Genomic DNA, 15,976 nt, shown 5'->3' with positions numbered 1-15,976 from the left:
GGCCGCCATCTTCAGAGAACGAATATTTTGCTCGGGTGTGTCGGTATCAGGGTCAGCCTGTTACCAGTCCTCTGTATAAGGACTTTGTGATCCCGGATGATTACGGTTTCAACGTATAAGTTACAAATTAATGGTGATGGATTTTCTTAATGTTTTGCGGCCTTTTCTGTGTTCTGTCGGTTCTAAGCCTTTGCTTCTCATTTTCAATAAGGAGTTTTTTTTTCGTTAATTTATTTCTTCTTAATCGTCTTTAATGCTGTTTATTATCTAATTTAGCCTATTTTTGTTCATGAATTCTTTCTACAACATGTACTGCCTAATAGTGTTTGATACGTTGCTTAATTTTTTTATTTCTCACAATTGTTTAATCAATATTATCTAATCGTTTTTCTTTCTTTATCGCTGTTCATTTTCGCGACCGATTTTTCAAATGTTACTTCGTATTTTTTTCTTGTTCTATTATCTTGTTGCATTTCGCTTTTTGTACCATACACGCGTCGTGTATTTTTTTAATGATATAATTAAAAAAAAATAAATAAAAAATAATCGCTTCGGGTGCGAGAGGTCCCGGGTTCAAATCCCGGACGGACCCCACGGAAAATCTTTCTACAAACCAGTTTTATGGAGAAGTTTTCAACCGGTTAGGAAAAAAAAAAAAAAAAAAAAAAGGGGCATTCACGTAGCATGCGAGAGGTACCGGGATCGATGCCCGGCGGCTCCGAGCCTTTATAAATATTTCGAAGGGCCGGCGCGGTGGTTGATTCTTTAAAACTTAACTAGAGCAGGGGCCGTAGCTCAGATGGTAGAGCTTTCGCTTAGCAAGCGAGAGGTACCGGGATCGATGCCCGGCGGCTCCAACCCTTTATAAATATTACGAACGGCCAGCGCGGTGTATATTCCTTAAAGTTTAACGAAACCAGGGGGCGTAGCTCAGATGGTAGAGCACTCCCTTAGCATGCGAGAGGTACTGGGATCGATGCCCAGCTGCTCCAACCCTATATAAATATAACGAACGGTCCGCGCGGTGGTTGATTTTTTTAAACTTTCCTAGACCAGGGGGCGAAGCTCCGATTGAAGGGCATTCACATAGCATGCGAGAGGTACCGGGATCGATGCCCGGCGGCTACAACCCTTTATAAATATTACGAACGGTCAGTGTGGTGGTTGATTTTTTTAAACTTATTGCGACCAGGGGGCGAAGCTCAGATGGTAGAGCTTTCGCTTAGCAAGCGAGAGGTACCGGGATCGATACCCGGCGGCTCCAAGCATTTATAAATATTACGAATGGCCGGCGCGGTGGTGGATTCTTTACAACTTAACTAGAGCAGGGGCCGTAGCTCAGATGGTAGAGCTTTCGCTTAACATTCGAGAGGTACCGGGATCGATGCCCGGCGGCTTCAACCTTTTATAAATATTACGAACGGCAAGCGCGGTGTTTATTCCTTAAAATTTAACGAAACCAGGGGGCGTAGCTCAGATGGTGGTTGATTTTTTTAAACTTATCGAGACCAGGGGGCGAAGCTCAGATGGTAGAGCTTTCGCTTAGCATGCGAGAGGTACCGGGATCGATACCCGGCGGCTCCAAGCCTTTATAAATATTACGAATGGCCGGCGCGGTGGTTGATTCTTTAAAACTTAACTAGAGCAGGGGCCGTAGCTCAGATGGTAGAGCTTTCGCTTAACATTCGAGAGGTACCGGATCGATGCCCGCCGGCTCCAACCCTATATAAATATAACGAACGGTCAGCGCGGTGGTTGATTTTTTAAACTTTCGTAGACCAGGGGGCGAAGCTCCGATGGAAGGGCATTCACATAGCATGCGAGAGGTACCGGGATCGATGCCCGGCGGCTACAACCCTTTATAAATATTACGAACGGTCAGTATGGTGGTTGATTTTTAAAACTTACCGAGAACAGGGGGCGTAGCTCCGATGGTAGAGCTTTCGCTTAGCAAGCGAGAGGTACCGGGATCGATGCCCCGCGGCTCCTACCTTTTATAAATATTACGAACGGCCAGCGCGGTGTTTATTCCTTAAAATTTAACGAAACCAGGGGGCGTAGCTCAGATGGTAGAGCGCTCCCTTAGCATGCGAGAGGTATAAATATAATAATAATGATATCATTTTATATTATAAATAAATATAATAATAATGATATCATTTTATATTATAAATAAATATAATAATAATGATATCATTTTATATTATAAATAAATATAATAATAATTATATCATTTTATATTATAAATAAATATAATAATAATGATATCATTTTATATTATAAATAAATATAATAATAATGATATCATTTTATATTATAAATAAATATAATAATAATGATATCATTTTATATTATAAATAAATATAATAATAATGATATCATTTTATATTATAAATAAATATAATAATAATGATATCATTTTATATTATAAATAAATATAATAATAATGATATAATTTTATATTATAAATAAATATAATAATAATGATATAATTTTATATTATAAATAAATATAATAATAATGATATCATTTTATATTATAAATAAAAATAATAACAACTATAAACGGTTCTATCACAATACCGATTGGGGCCCTCAGGGTTCCGTAACTTGGGGCCCTTGATTTCTCAGTGACCACTGAGGCGACAAATATGAACTATTAGTCCATGCATGGGGTATGAAAAACTATTTCAAGCGTGTTACCCGTTTGGGCCCTCAGGGCCCGTAACTTTGGGCCGTTGATTTCTCGGCAACCACTGACATTGTGAGTTCCACGATACGTCCATTTATGTGTGATTATATTTTATCTCGATTGCGATACCAATTGGGGCCCTCGGGGCACTTAAATTTAGGGAATTCATTTCTGGGAAACCGCTGAGACCATATTTGTAAATGATACGTAGATTTATGAGGTGTAAAATTATCTCGATAGCGATGCCCATTGGAGCCCTTTGGGGGCCCATACATTTAACAGATGTGGAACTAATATTTCGACTGGGCCGACTTGTTCCCGACTTCTTTCACTAGTGCCCTTGGGTTCGGGGTAGGTGTGAAAAGAATAGACAATGGGAAGGGTCTCTTCACCTAAGCCTTAGCTGGATAAATACTTAACTTGGATATTTAATGTAAATTCCATGTCTATTTAATAGCTTTAATTAACGTTAACTTTAGAATTGGTTTGAAGGGCATATTAGGGATAAAAAATATAAAATTGATCAGATTATCAGAAGTAGTTCATTCAAAAAAGGTGGCCATTTTAATTGTATCACATTTAAATGAGCTTTGGACCTTTCCTTAAAAGGGGAGCCGATCTGTAAAATTTTAATAATACGCAATACAAAGAAATATAAACACAAGGGTAATAGCATTGACACAAAATAAATACACATTTTCAACATACAAATACACTTGAATCAACATTAATGAGAATAATTGAGATAAAGAGGTAATGGAAAATATATGCACTGAGAATATAATGAAAATATGTAAAACACTCCATTTAAGTGGGAGATAGAAAATTGAGTTTAATATTTAATCGTATTTCTAGGTTGCATTGATAATGTTTTATGACGAAAATCTTTAATGGGTAATTCTTGGGAAACCACAAAGATATGAAAAATAATTTTTTATTCGTGAAATCGCCGACAATTAGGGATACCAGTAATTTTCCTGTTCTCGATTTGATCAAAGAGCTAGACCGAGTTACTTGCGTTATAAAAGTCATGCATTTGTGTTGGTCGTCTCAACCATTGTTACTTTTGTAGAACACCAAAATTTAAACTATACGCACGAAGCCTATATACAGCGTTTGTTAGTATTTAAGATGTTGTGCAATCGCAAAGCGTTTATAGCCCATAGATATCTGAAATAGCATAGTGTAGAGTTGTATGGGATGATTTACGGCTCAGTGTGAGGAATTAATAACTAACGTTTAATATAAAACTTGAAAATACAAAACATGGACTTGGGGCTCTCGCCATCGGGGATTCGTCACTAGAAATATGTAAAACAAATCTTTTGTACTTAATCTAGATGGCGCGGGTATCGCAAACCGGATAATGTGCGTGGTATATTTAAAATATAATATTGATATTTAAAACACTACACATATATCCACAATTCTAGGAAAGTAATCAATCAAATAGTTTCTAAAGAAATAATATAGTGTTATAACATTTACAAGCTTATAATGTATTACAATTATTAGGTGAGAATCCTTTACCTCTGCAGTGGCGATCATTGGCTAGGCCTACAAACACCCATGAAAGGCTAACCATCCCCAAAACACCGGTCAATTCTGCTTCAAATGGGAAATAATTAGTAGGTTTATTCAAGTTTAATACCTTTATGCTTAAGCTCTACTGCACAGGGGCGGCTTAAGGGCCGGGCAACCCGGGCAACTGCCCGGGGCGCCGTTTTGAGAGGGGCGCCAAAATTGAGTTGTGCGCCTTTTTCATTTACCAAGAATTGGATTTGTTTATAAAATTTGTAATGAAAGCATAACATAATTTGAAAATTCTTTAGCTAATAGGCGCTTAAATAAACCCCTCTCTGACTGTCTTGCCCCCCTGTTGAAAAATGCTGATCTATGCATAGAAAATTCTCAGCTTTGGCAGTATAAAGAGAAACCACTGCCAAACCAGTTATGTGTCCATTCGCGTCCACACAAACTGTATAATCGGCTATGAATGATCTTTTATTTAAAGGACTAATACCAAAATGTCCAACATAGTCGATGATCGTTTTTTTTGCGACTATTTATTTTAAAATAGTAAATAAACCATAAAATTACGGTGCATACATGTAGTTCTGACGGATAAAGCATTTTAATGGTATTTTCATTATAAACCAGGGTATATAATATGAAAAAGAAAAAGTGGTTGGGCGATACTACAAGAATAGAAGTGTGTCAGAATTTTTAACCCGGTGTACCTAGCAACAGGGGCTATACCACCGGAGGCCTATCATCATAGTGACCTACGCCAGCGTCCCCAAGCCCGGACAGGTGACAAATCCAGCATGGGTAGTAGCGTGGGGCTAGCCAGTAAGAATTTGCCTGTACACCGTTTTCGTAATCATTAATGAGTTCAGATGATTACGATGAGTACAGAATGATTTTGGTGAGAACATAATGATTACGATGAGTACACAGGCAACCCAAAACATTAAAATTGTTACAGATGAGTAATTGAGTACGGGATAATTCCAATGAATAAGCGTGATTACAGATGATTACGCACTTTAAAAATGATTACACGTGATTACAGATGAGTACGCGTTATTTCATAATGATTTCGGTGATTACAGATGAGTACGAAGATTACAAATGATAACGGGATTACAAATGAGTACAAAAGATTACAGAAGAATACGTAATCATTACAGTTAGGGTGTACACCGATTACGGGAAGTCGATAGCCCCTCGGGTAGTAGTACCCTACTACTGATGGTCGGACCTTTGACGCAAGCCACTCAACCCAGCAGAAGGTGCAGCAATGGGTGGACCAATTCTCACTTCGCACACAGCCGTGCGAGTAAGAGTGGATGCTATAGCAACTCCTTCCGACACCCGACCTACGTAGGTAAAGAGTCAAACCCTTTGTAGAGAGCTCCTGAAGGGGAACGACGGGGCACAGCGGTCCACATAACCCGGCACAGCTGGCCACGGAGATCGCGGTGTGACTCCAAAAGGCCGGGAAACAGGACCAACGTGCCCTTACACGGAGGCCCGCCGCCCCACAGCAGGCTACCCAATCCGCCGAGGCGGCTAGTTTACATGGACCCTCTCCGTTAGCCTGAGTCGAAGCTCAGATTCCAGCCAAACCTGGCCGAAGTCGGAGGTGGAGATAGGACCATTTGATCAGAGCTAACATCTCCCAGTGCGCCACCACCCTTATGGGTTACAAGAGCCGGACCCCTACTCCCCGGTAAACCCACCAGTTATTGCACACTCTAACCAATTTTGGGCCACAAGAATAGAAGGAAGCCCAAAGTAATACAGTACTTCTATGTACTTGCTTGCTATTCCGTTGTCATTTATCCAGCTTTATGATAAATAAACTAGCAGGCCATTTTCAAGAATTCAATTTGTTTCTTAGACTATTATGAACCTGCATTTAATATTCTAAAATGCATTTAAATCGTTTTCGATGGCTAGTTCTTAAGCAGTCTATCGGTACGATTTAATCGGCGTGTGTCCGTGGTTACAGTTAGTCTCTTCTATTTTACGCGCACGCGCAGAAAGTCATAATTGTTAGTTTCAATTAAATAGTTTTTGTTAGATAGATATTAATAAGAGTCACGTTGAATTGAATTAAGATGTCCGAGAAATAGAAGCATTCTGGTTCTTTGTATAAAAAAAGTAAATTAAGAGAAGCCGTTAAAGCAGAAAAGCAAGCGACAGCTTTAAAAAGTTCATAAGTGTAGGCTTTAAAAAATCCCACAAAAAGTTTCTTAATTAAGTTGTTAAAGCAATTAATGTAATGAATAAAAGAATTAAGTTTACTAAGAACAACCCGTGAGTTAAAAATAAAAATATCCAGGGATTATTTTATCTTCAACTCACGGGTTCTTCGTAAACTTAATTCTTTTATTTCACATATTAACCGTGATACTATTCAGTATGGACATTATAATTAATGTAGTTAAGGTATACTAGTCTTGCCATCTTACCTAGTGTTTCAAGCTCCATGTAAAATGACCCTGTACCATAAAGAAGGTATTCAATATGTTTACACAAAGTATTTAGAAAGTGATTAAAGGGATTATTTATTGTTAGGAAAACGGTAAATTTATAACATGAACATGGTAATGTTTTTTACGGTTGGGGGGTAGTTTAATTTAGTCTCAAAATAAGAGGGGCGCCAAAATTCCCCCTTGCCCGGGTGAAAAATATTTCTTGAGCCGGCCCTGCTACTGCACTTACTACAAACTTATTGTTTCATTAAATGTTTCTGTTACTTATCATCAACCCTAGGTTTTCCTATTTTTTTATGCGTATACATTGTTATAGTAGATTCGCAGTAGTAGTAAAATAATAGTAACAATTGGCAAATGGTAGGCCTACCCAGATCTAATAGAACGGTCAGGGGGTAAAAATCGATCAAGGTACCTCAGGCATGCTAAGGGAGCACTCTACCATCTGAGCTACGCCCCCTGGTCTCGGTAAGTTTTAAAGAATCAACCACTGCGGTGGCCGTTCGTAATATTTATAACGGGTTGGAGCCGCCGGGCATCGATCCCGGTACCACTCGCATGCTAAGCGAGCGCTCTAACATCTGAGCTACGCCCCCTGGTCTCGGTAAGTTCGTAATATTTATAAAGGGTTGGAGCCGCCGAGCCGAGCAACGTTTCCTGCTAGTTTGAAATATTTAATTTGCGCGCCAATTAAATCTTTCAAACTGCACAATAGTGGATTTTATTTTAAAAGTTAGTTGTATGTACAAGGCTTTGATAGTTTTCCAGAGTTAGACCATGGGCCAAATAATGATAAATCCAGGACATGACTCTATGCGAAAAACCCGTCCAATAGCGCTAACACCAGATCACTATTGCCCCCTATTGGGAAAAATGCGCGATCGCGGACCTACGTCATTTTGGGGGCAAATGTTTTAGGGGCAGTTTTCAAAAATAATACACGTGGTCGTCGTAGTAAATATCCTGGAATATTTATTCACAGTTATCATATCTAGTGTGGTTATTAATGTAAGTACTTTTTTCTTACGTACTAGGTTCATAATTAGTATAATATATATAATTAAATAATATTAAACATATACTTTCCTAGAATCGTTAACATTAATCTAAAAATGAGGGGCCAATATGGCAGGATTTTCGAATTACAACCGCCACTTATTTCCGAATTTCGACTTAGTCAACACAAGATGACGTTCGGGAAACCGGAAATTTCTGCTTGAGTTTGCTCCCAATTTTTTTTATTTGCACCTTTTCCCCGCCTACTAAAATGGCCGCCCGTTACTTTTGGTGGACGACCGATTTAGTAGGTATGAAGGTACCAGAGGCATGTCCTGGATTTATCATTATTTGGCCCATGGTTAGACCTAGTCTAACAAGTTCTTTTTTCCAAATACTAATTTTTATCACCGATAGATGGCACTATTACGTAACGCATCCATAAAATATCGGTCTTATGCTAGCTGTCTCTTACGTGTTCTTCCTACTGGCCCGTATCCAGCAAAATATATCTATTCAATTTCATATATCTATGTTGAACATAGATATATGAAATTTAAATTAAAATTCAAGAGGTGGCTATACATTGATATAGCCACATCTTGAATTTTTGTTTCGCTTGGTTTAAATATAAATTAAAAAAATTATGAAAACTTATTCAAGAGACGACTTACCTCGCTAGCGGCAAGGAGGATAGGAAGTTTAGCGTGCGCTCGGCGGGAAAATTTCGGGAAAATGGCGGCCAGATTTTGGCCGCTACGCTACGTGCTGCCCTCTAGTAAAATAGGAAGCTCATTTTTCTTAATTTAAAAAAAAGGACGTCAGATTTGAAATCAAAAACAGTAACAACAAACTTGCAGCAAACGAGTATGGAAATGGAAAACGATAGAATAAAAAATAGTAAGTTAAGACAATTTGAAACAATTAACAATTGATTCTTTAAAATTTACTTAAATGCAGATATACAATTGGATCATTCATATGCAAAAATAAAACGTCAATCACAGCGAAATTATACTGGTGTTTTTTTATTATTAATTTACTAGAATTTTGAAATTTGCAGCTTGAAGATTGGATATTGCTTCCCACATGATGGAATATAGATCATCGCTTTTTAAATTTTTGCATGGAAAAAATGCATAAGCGTATTTAAAGTTCGACGTTAAGCCCCGAACCATATTAAGCTGTAAAACGTGTGTAGCCAAAGGAATCTTATTTTCAATTTTGTCTTTGGTTCCTTGAATGTTATTTTCAAGTTCATGAACACCGTTCCGATATTTATTTACCAATTCACCAGTTTTCGTGTTGAGAATCAAGTCTTGTTTTATTGTCATTTCATCTTGGATTATTGAATAATAGTCATTGGTATCTTGGCCTTCTCTTTCTCTTTTTTTATCATTTCCCCTAACGTTGAATCGTGGAATCCATTATAACTTGTTAGATCTTGTGAATAGATCTCAAGAGTTCTTTTGGAAGGAAGACGAAGAACTACTCTCAAGGATTCGTAGTCGCTGGATGACTTTGCCTTTTGGTAGAGGCACCATTTTATTATTGATGGGTGCCATTTTCTCGGCCGGGTCTTGTTTTTGGAATTTAAAACTTTAAGTTGTTCCTTTAAGAGTATCTTCTTAAATAAATCTACGTGTTCAAAAGGATTCTTTTCTAAGGTCTTCACAATCTTCACTATCAAATATTATTCCATCTTTTTTTATTGTACTTTTAATTATATCCTGAAGTCGTTTAATTCTTGCTACCAGTAGTTCCATTTTCGGTTTAATATTTTTAGTTTGTTTTTGATCTCATCTTTCGTCATCCAGCGGTGATTTTTTTTGCTATCGGGTTTCTGTTTATAATTATTTTCGCTGTTCTGCAATTTAGACACTTCTTCGTGCGCTTACTTTCAAAAAGAAACGTGCATTTTGTTGATCTCAAGCACTGACTATCTTTGCAAAAATAAACAGACTTTGAGGGAGTATGGAATTGGCTTGTCACATCAGAGGAGTCTATCCCTTCGCAAAGAATCAACGAGTCCAAATTTTGAAATAAATTAAGTAGATCATTCAACGACTGGGTTTTAGTTTGAAGAGACAAGTTAGTTTTGGGAGGAAATTCTAACTCTGTGTTGCAAGGTAACATTTTAACTTCAAATGATGATAGCACGTGTACCGTGATAAAACTAGTTTCTGTCAATTCAATTGACCGAAGCAATGGTGTAGAAGTGTGAACTTGATACGAAAAAAAGGACCTCCATAAATGTTCAAGATTTGACAATGGCTCGGATATTAATAACGCTAATTGTGATTGATTTGACGAAATAGTACCTTCAATTTCAGCTGTTTGGTCTTCATAATTTGGCGTTGTTTGGTTGTTATCTACAACCGGTATTTCCTATAATTGAATTGTAACAATTATTAGGTTTTCAAGATATTACGGAATTAATTCAAATACAGGCATACTTGTATTAATTCTTGGTGTTCTGTATCGGTTAATGTTGGGCCCTCCTTAGGTATAGTTATGTTTGAATCTGCTTTATTTGAAACTACAGAAAGAGGATCCGGATATTCTAATGTTGGTTTGTCTCCTCCCGGAAAATGCACTGCGCAAACGTAATGATGGTATGTCACATTATCGATGGTCAAGTCTGGTCTATTCACTGCGGCAACCCATCTTTTTCATTTATCAATTTTCTTCGAAGGTTGCGGAAGAGGGGAAAAAGATATGCCTTTTCCTTGAGGATCATTTTTACCTATTATACAATTTTTACAACACTTAAATGCACAAGATATTCTCATGTTTTTGATGAACGAGTTACAAAATCCTTTACCTAAAATGATTAAAATGAATTAAAAACAACTCTCTTCTTTTAATTGTTTGAAACTTACAGATTCTTTGCTGTTTCAGTTTTCGACTGTTTGTTTTCAGCAAGCGTGGTGGGACTTGCCCTTGTACTATCAGCTGGTTAAAATATTTTTTTTTTGTTAATGAGCTTCCTATTTTACTAGAGGGCAGCACGTAGCGTAGCGGCCACCATCTTGCCGCCATTTTTCAGAAATTTTCCCGCTGAGCGCGCGCTAAACTTCTTACAAGGATGCGGGCGCGTTCATCCCTCCTACTTCGCCTCCCTTCCTATCCTCCTTGCCAAAGGAATTAAGGCGAATGGGTTGCCCGCTAGCGGGTACAGCGTGTCATCAAAGTTGGCCGTGGTTTGAGCTGCGTGTCGAATGTATATATTTGTTACTTCGCGAGTTCTGTAATATCCAATTATTGAGAATTTTGGTTTTCAACAGTGAAAGAACGGTAGATTATTCGTTCGAAAGCTTCAAATCAAATAACGTTTCAATTAAAAATTAAGAATAATGGTAACCATTTTAATAAGTTAAATTGGTATATCTCAGTTATTATTTTTAGTGTAGTCTGATCTCTCAAACATCGGTTACGAATGAACCTGTTGTGGCGCTACACTTTAACAGTCGTTACAGTGAGTGTACTGGACTACTGGTATTTAGAGTGCTTAGCTTACTCTACTCAATCATTGCAATAATAATAAATTAATTACTTAAGTGTCTTTAGGCTAGGTAATATGTTTCGTTTTACACTCAAATTTCTTGTTTATATTAATAATCGACCGAATTGTGCGATTTTTCCCACTTTTAAATACAAGGCCTGTAATATCGTATTGAATGCGCTTAATTTCCCAACTGGAATGGACTGAAATTGTTTGTTTTTTTTGTGTTTAAATGGGCTTGAAAGAGCTGATTTTTTAAATTTTAAATGTATTTATTGATATTTCAGACACCTTTTAAAGCAACTGAAGTGCATATTATTTCTAAAGCAATATTATTTGGACTTAAAATTTAAAAGGATTTACAGGACGGTCAGACAGAGAATAATATTAGTTGCTAAATTATCCATAAAGACGGATACCTCGAATTTTCTTATGTTCCTTCAACTGCAATTCAGTGGGGCTCGTGGTGTATAATTTTTCTTAATAGGAAGACTTAACTAAACCTCTAGAATTTTTTTTATCGAACCGCCTGAAGTAACGGTAAACGTATGTAAGAAAATATAATTTAGCATGGTAATAAGAGGATCATTTTTTGAGGTGAGTCCACCGTCGTATATCTGTCGTATAACAAAGTGTAACCCGTTAGTAATAGCTGCTCTTGGTAGGAGGGAAGTAGTAGAGGAGGAAAATATCAGTCTTGTCGAGCTATCTAAGGACCGTTAGTCGAACTAATATGACACTTAGTGCGAAAAAAATATACTGATTTTTTACCTCTCCGAGGGGACAAAGTCCCCTAGGAGGGGTTATTTATTTGTGTGCTCTTGAGCGGTCAAGATCACAAGCATATGTACCATTTGAGTAGTGCTCGGCATTCGATTAATTTTTATCCATGAATAAAATAAGCTCGGCTATATTTAAATAATATTTATTTAAATAACCAATAGTTGAATCAAAATTGTAAAAAAACAATTATTTAAATAAATACCACTTTCATTCAAATAAATGCTTGGTTGCGTAAAAAACATAATTAAATAAGTTAAAATGATATTCTTTTTACTAACGTTTTTTAAATAAATCGGAAAATTTGTGGATAATGAATAAACAATTCCGAACACTACATTTGAGTGGTCGTATCTGCTCCGATCTATTTAGGCCACCTCCATTGAGATCGCTTGAAAAACGTTTTTAGTAGACGCACTTGTTAATACACTGTTTTATTCAACAATATTATATAATTTCTGTTTAAATTATAAATAATTATTATAAGAAAATAAATAATTATATTGGTATCATAAATTAATTTGTTTCCTATAATTAATTTTTTATATTTAGTTTGGAGTAGCAGTATCAATGCACGGCGAATTACATTTCCCGGCCTGAAATCGACGAACGAGCTGCTCAGAATGTCGAGTGTGCCGATCCATAAATAAATCGTACTAATACAATGGAGGAAATATAAGGAGACTCAACTCAGCTTCAGACCTATGTAAGATAATTTTTTATAACGACACTATCAGCATCTCTTTAAATAGGTGTTACTATTGTGTTAAAGTTTCCGTTAATTATGTGAACCTATCCGTGGTGGCGCTTCGATCTACATAATGTATTGAAAAACGCTTAATTTTTTTTAGGACTTATTTGGTCATGTAGTTGATATCAAAGGAATACATCCCACTTCCTCTTGATAACTGATGGATTCGAAAAGTATTAGGACAACGCCAAATGTTACTGAAACGGATATACCCATGTCTCTGCGTGAAAAGCTCGGTCTGTCAGCTTCTTCGAGCGAAGGAACTTTTTCTAAGCCTAATATCCTGAAAAAGTTCGTAATAAATCCGAAATCCGAACCGAAGGCGACGTCGCGAGTGAAACGAAAACCCAGTCCTAAAATTCCACCGAAAACTGTTGCGACGAAGCGATTCGTCTGCAAATCGTGTCCGAGACATTTCACTCGTCACCGCCTGTTGTTCGAGCACCAGCAAATCCACATGCCCGGCTTCTTGTGCAAATTCTGCAAAATTCGATTCGAGCAACGCGAAGAACTGAAAACACATTTGCTGAGTCACACGGAGGACATCGAGTTCAGGTGGATCCCGAGTAGAACCTATTCCGGTCAAAGGTCCATCATTAAATCGAGCATTTCTGGTGCACCGACGCCCATACCGAACTCACTTCTCGAGATAAAGGACGCCGTCAACGACGATTTCAAAGCTAAATTGCGTCGAACGTATTCCTCTCTGACGAATTCCGGACCGGCGAACGGCGTCCAAGAATCTAAAAGCCTATACTTCGAAATCGAACCGAAGATGGTGTTTAACCACGTGTCTCGCGAGTACGTTAACGCCAAGTTCCAATGTTCGCTCTGCAACGGCGTCGCTTCCAAAGAGACTAACATGAGGATGCACGTCTCGTGGCACTCCAGAGCTCGCTCCTGCAGGAAGATCAAAGACACCACCACTCTGGTGCAATTCGCGTGCTCCGAGTGTTCCTTTTCCACTCCGAACGCCACGGAGCTGAAGGTTCATCAGCTCTCTCATGCCCCGGACATCAATTTGCAAAAGATTCCCTCCAGAACCTACTCTAGAAAAGCGGCCAACACAGCGCGTCTTAGCGCATTCCCCACCTCCCATTTCCCGAACTCCTCTGCCTTGGCGCCTTCTCATTCGCAACAAGTTTTGAATTTAGCGCTTAGTGAACGCGGTATCGGCGGTACACCAAAAATTAAACAAGAGCCGATCGCTCAAGGTTATAGTTCAAGTAAGGTTCCACGTAGTCAGCCGGTAATTGTTAAGGACATAAAACGTGAAATGTGTGATTTGAAAAACGTTCCACCCACCGCCGTTGCGCTTGTTGTCGTACTAAACAATGAAGTGGGTGACAGTGTTGGGACCTTGAAGAACGTTGCTACGGACACTAGGGTGATCGTACCCGACTTTCCTTCGGTTCAAATCAAACAAGAACCTATCGATTACGAAGAAGAACAGCTGAGCGAAGAAGAAATATTGCCTTAAGAATGATCTTAGTCAGTTAAACGATACATTTATCTTGGTACTCCAAAATAGGGTAAATAAGAATTATTACGTACACCACAAACACTTCTAATTACACAATTTAAAATTGTTTTACATATTAAATTATACATTCAACTCAACATGTCGTTTTTTCAAATTTATCGTAGTGTGTTATTTTATAAATTTTTTCGAATTTATTTCAACCTTGGAACAATAAAGTATAAAAGAAAGCCTGTTGGAGTTTTCCATCCACATTGGAGTCCCCTCACCTTCTTCCTTCTCCTCGAAGGTGAAGGCCAATAGCGGATGACGACGAATTTTTACTCCATTCATTCAAATTTTGCATTATTTCTTAATTTAACAACCTAAAAACAGATGGCGACACGTTTCTAGAATTAGGGCCAGATAAATATTTTCACGAACTCAAAATCCTCTAGCGGCCAACGCTAGAAACGGTGTAGATTGTCGATTACCTTTGTTGTTATTAAACATAAAGCGGCTGCTAGCTGACGAAAAACCGGATGCTAAGTGAACTTTAAGCATTTTCCGCTAAGGTACTAAATTACTGAAAGGCTAATATAACACGTTAGCCGGTAACTCGTATCGCCGTATCGCTTTTCGATTAATCTGCTTAAACCATTAAAAATTACTAAACTAGTATTTAAAAAAATACTGTAGATTTTGACAAATCATAATTGGGATAAAACTTTCACCGCTTGCTTCTTTCCAAAAAAAAATTAATCCTATCCAGTCTCCTCCCTCACAGGCTTTCCGTTATTGCTTGTGGTTCTATACCGCATTATAAAACCAGCTTAAGATGATTGTGATAATAGTAATATACGTATCCAAGGAAAGCCAAGATTGAGTTTAATTTAATATATTTATCTATCTCATAGTCGTATTTTGGTTAAGTTTATGCGAAAACTTTATATCTATTAGTTAGTTCAAGATAATAAAACCTCCAACGGTTTCTTTAAGATAGATCCCAACAATTTTAGGGATTGCCACCGCCACAAAACATTAACAAAGATCATACTCATAGCGGGGAGCGGCCAATATTCTAACCCTTTGGGCAAGGCGAAAGTTAAACTAGAGGTTATATTATCTTTAAAAAGTCATAATACTTATCAGCAATTGTACAACTATTTGTTAAATGACAACATCTAATTAAAAAAAATTGTATATCTAGTCCTGTCATTTTGTCTGTACAAAATTCGCTAGGCAGCAGTGGTGCATAGATAAAAATTACATGCTGCACGTAACACTGGCCATTTCCCAGTTTCCCAGCCTTTTTTATTCAGTTTTTGGACCAGGTTTTTCAAATTTATAATTATTCTATTGACTGTTATTTTGAAAATAAATCGCACATTACAGAAACGTTTGACTAAATATGAACATTTATACACACATTACAAGAACATTTGGCCAAAACTCAATATTGTTACACATTACAGAGGGTTTTACTAAATCTGAACGTTGATACATGCATTACAAGAACATCTGACTAAATCTGAACATTTAAATATATATTAAACCTAGTCTACCCGACGTATCGTCACTGTTATTTAGATAATATAGCGGACATTACAGAAATTTTGTCTAAATCTTAACATTTATACACGCGTTACAAGAACTTTTAACAAAATTTGAACATTGACATGTATATTAAACCAAGTAAACCCGACGTATCGTCACAATAAAGATGTCTTTATTTAAAAACTCAAAACGTTTATAAAGGCCTTCTAAATAAAACATATTCGCATATGTAA

General features: G+C 37.3%; 1 protein-coding gene and 1 non-coding gene across 3 annotated transcripts; both read left to right on the top strand.

Moving 5' to 3' along the window:
* Positions 1-784: 784 nt before the first annotated feature.
* Positions 785-857, top strand: TRNAA-AGC (transfer RNA alanine (anticodon AGC)). Its single transcript has one exon. It is a non-coding gene; the product is annotated as a tRNA-Ala (tRNA).
* Positions 858-10,892: 10,035 nt separating this feature from the next.
* On the top strand, positions 10,893-15,654 carry LOC149946520 (uncharacterized). Of its 2 annotated transcripts, none has more exons than XM_090172825.1 (3): positions 10,893-11,169; positions 12,529-12,682; positions 12,828-15,654. In XM_090172825.1, the coding sequence occupies exon 3, from the start codon at positions 12,888-12,890 to the stop codon at positions 14,205-14,207; it is 1,320 nt and encodes a 439-aa protein (XP_090028951.1). In that variant the 5' UTR covers positions 10,893-11,169; positions 12,529-12,682; positions 12,828-12,887; the 3' UTR covers positions 14,208-15,654. The 2 variants fall into 2 exon arrangements, with proteins under 2 accessions (XP_090028951.1, XP_090028952.1); XM_090172826.1 differs by lacking the exon at positions 10,893-11,169 and adding an exon at positions 11,554-11,793.
* The last annotated feature ends 322 nt before the right edge of the window (positions 15,655-15,976 follow it).

Source organism: Leiobunum rupestre, chromosome 4 (genome assembly GCF_980474605.1).
Source record: "Leiobunum rupestre chromosome 4, qqLeiRupe1.1.hap1, whole genome shotgun sequence".
NCBI lineage: Eukaryota > Metazoa > Arthropoda > Arachnida > Opiliones > Sclerosomatidae > Leiobunum > Leiobunum rupestre.
This window is presented reverse-complemented; position numbering and strand designations above follow the sequence as displayed.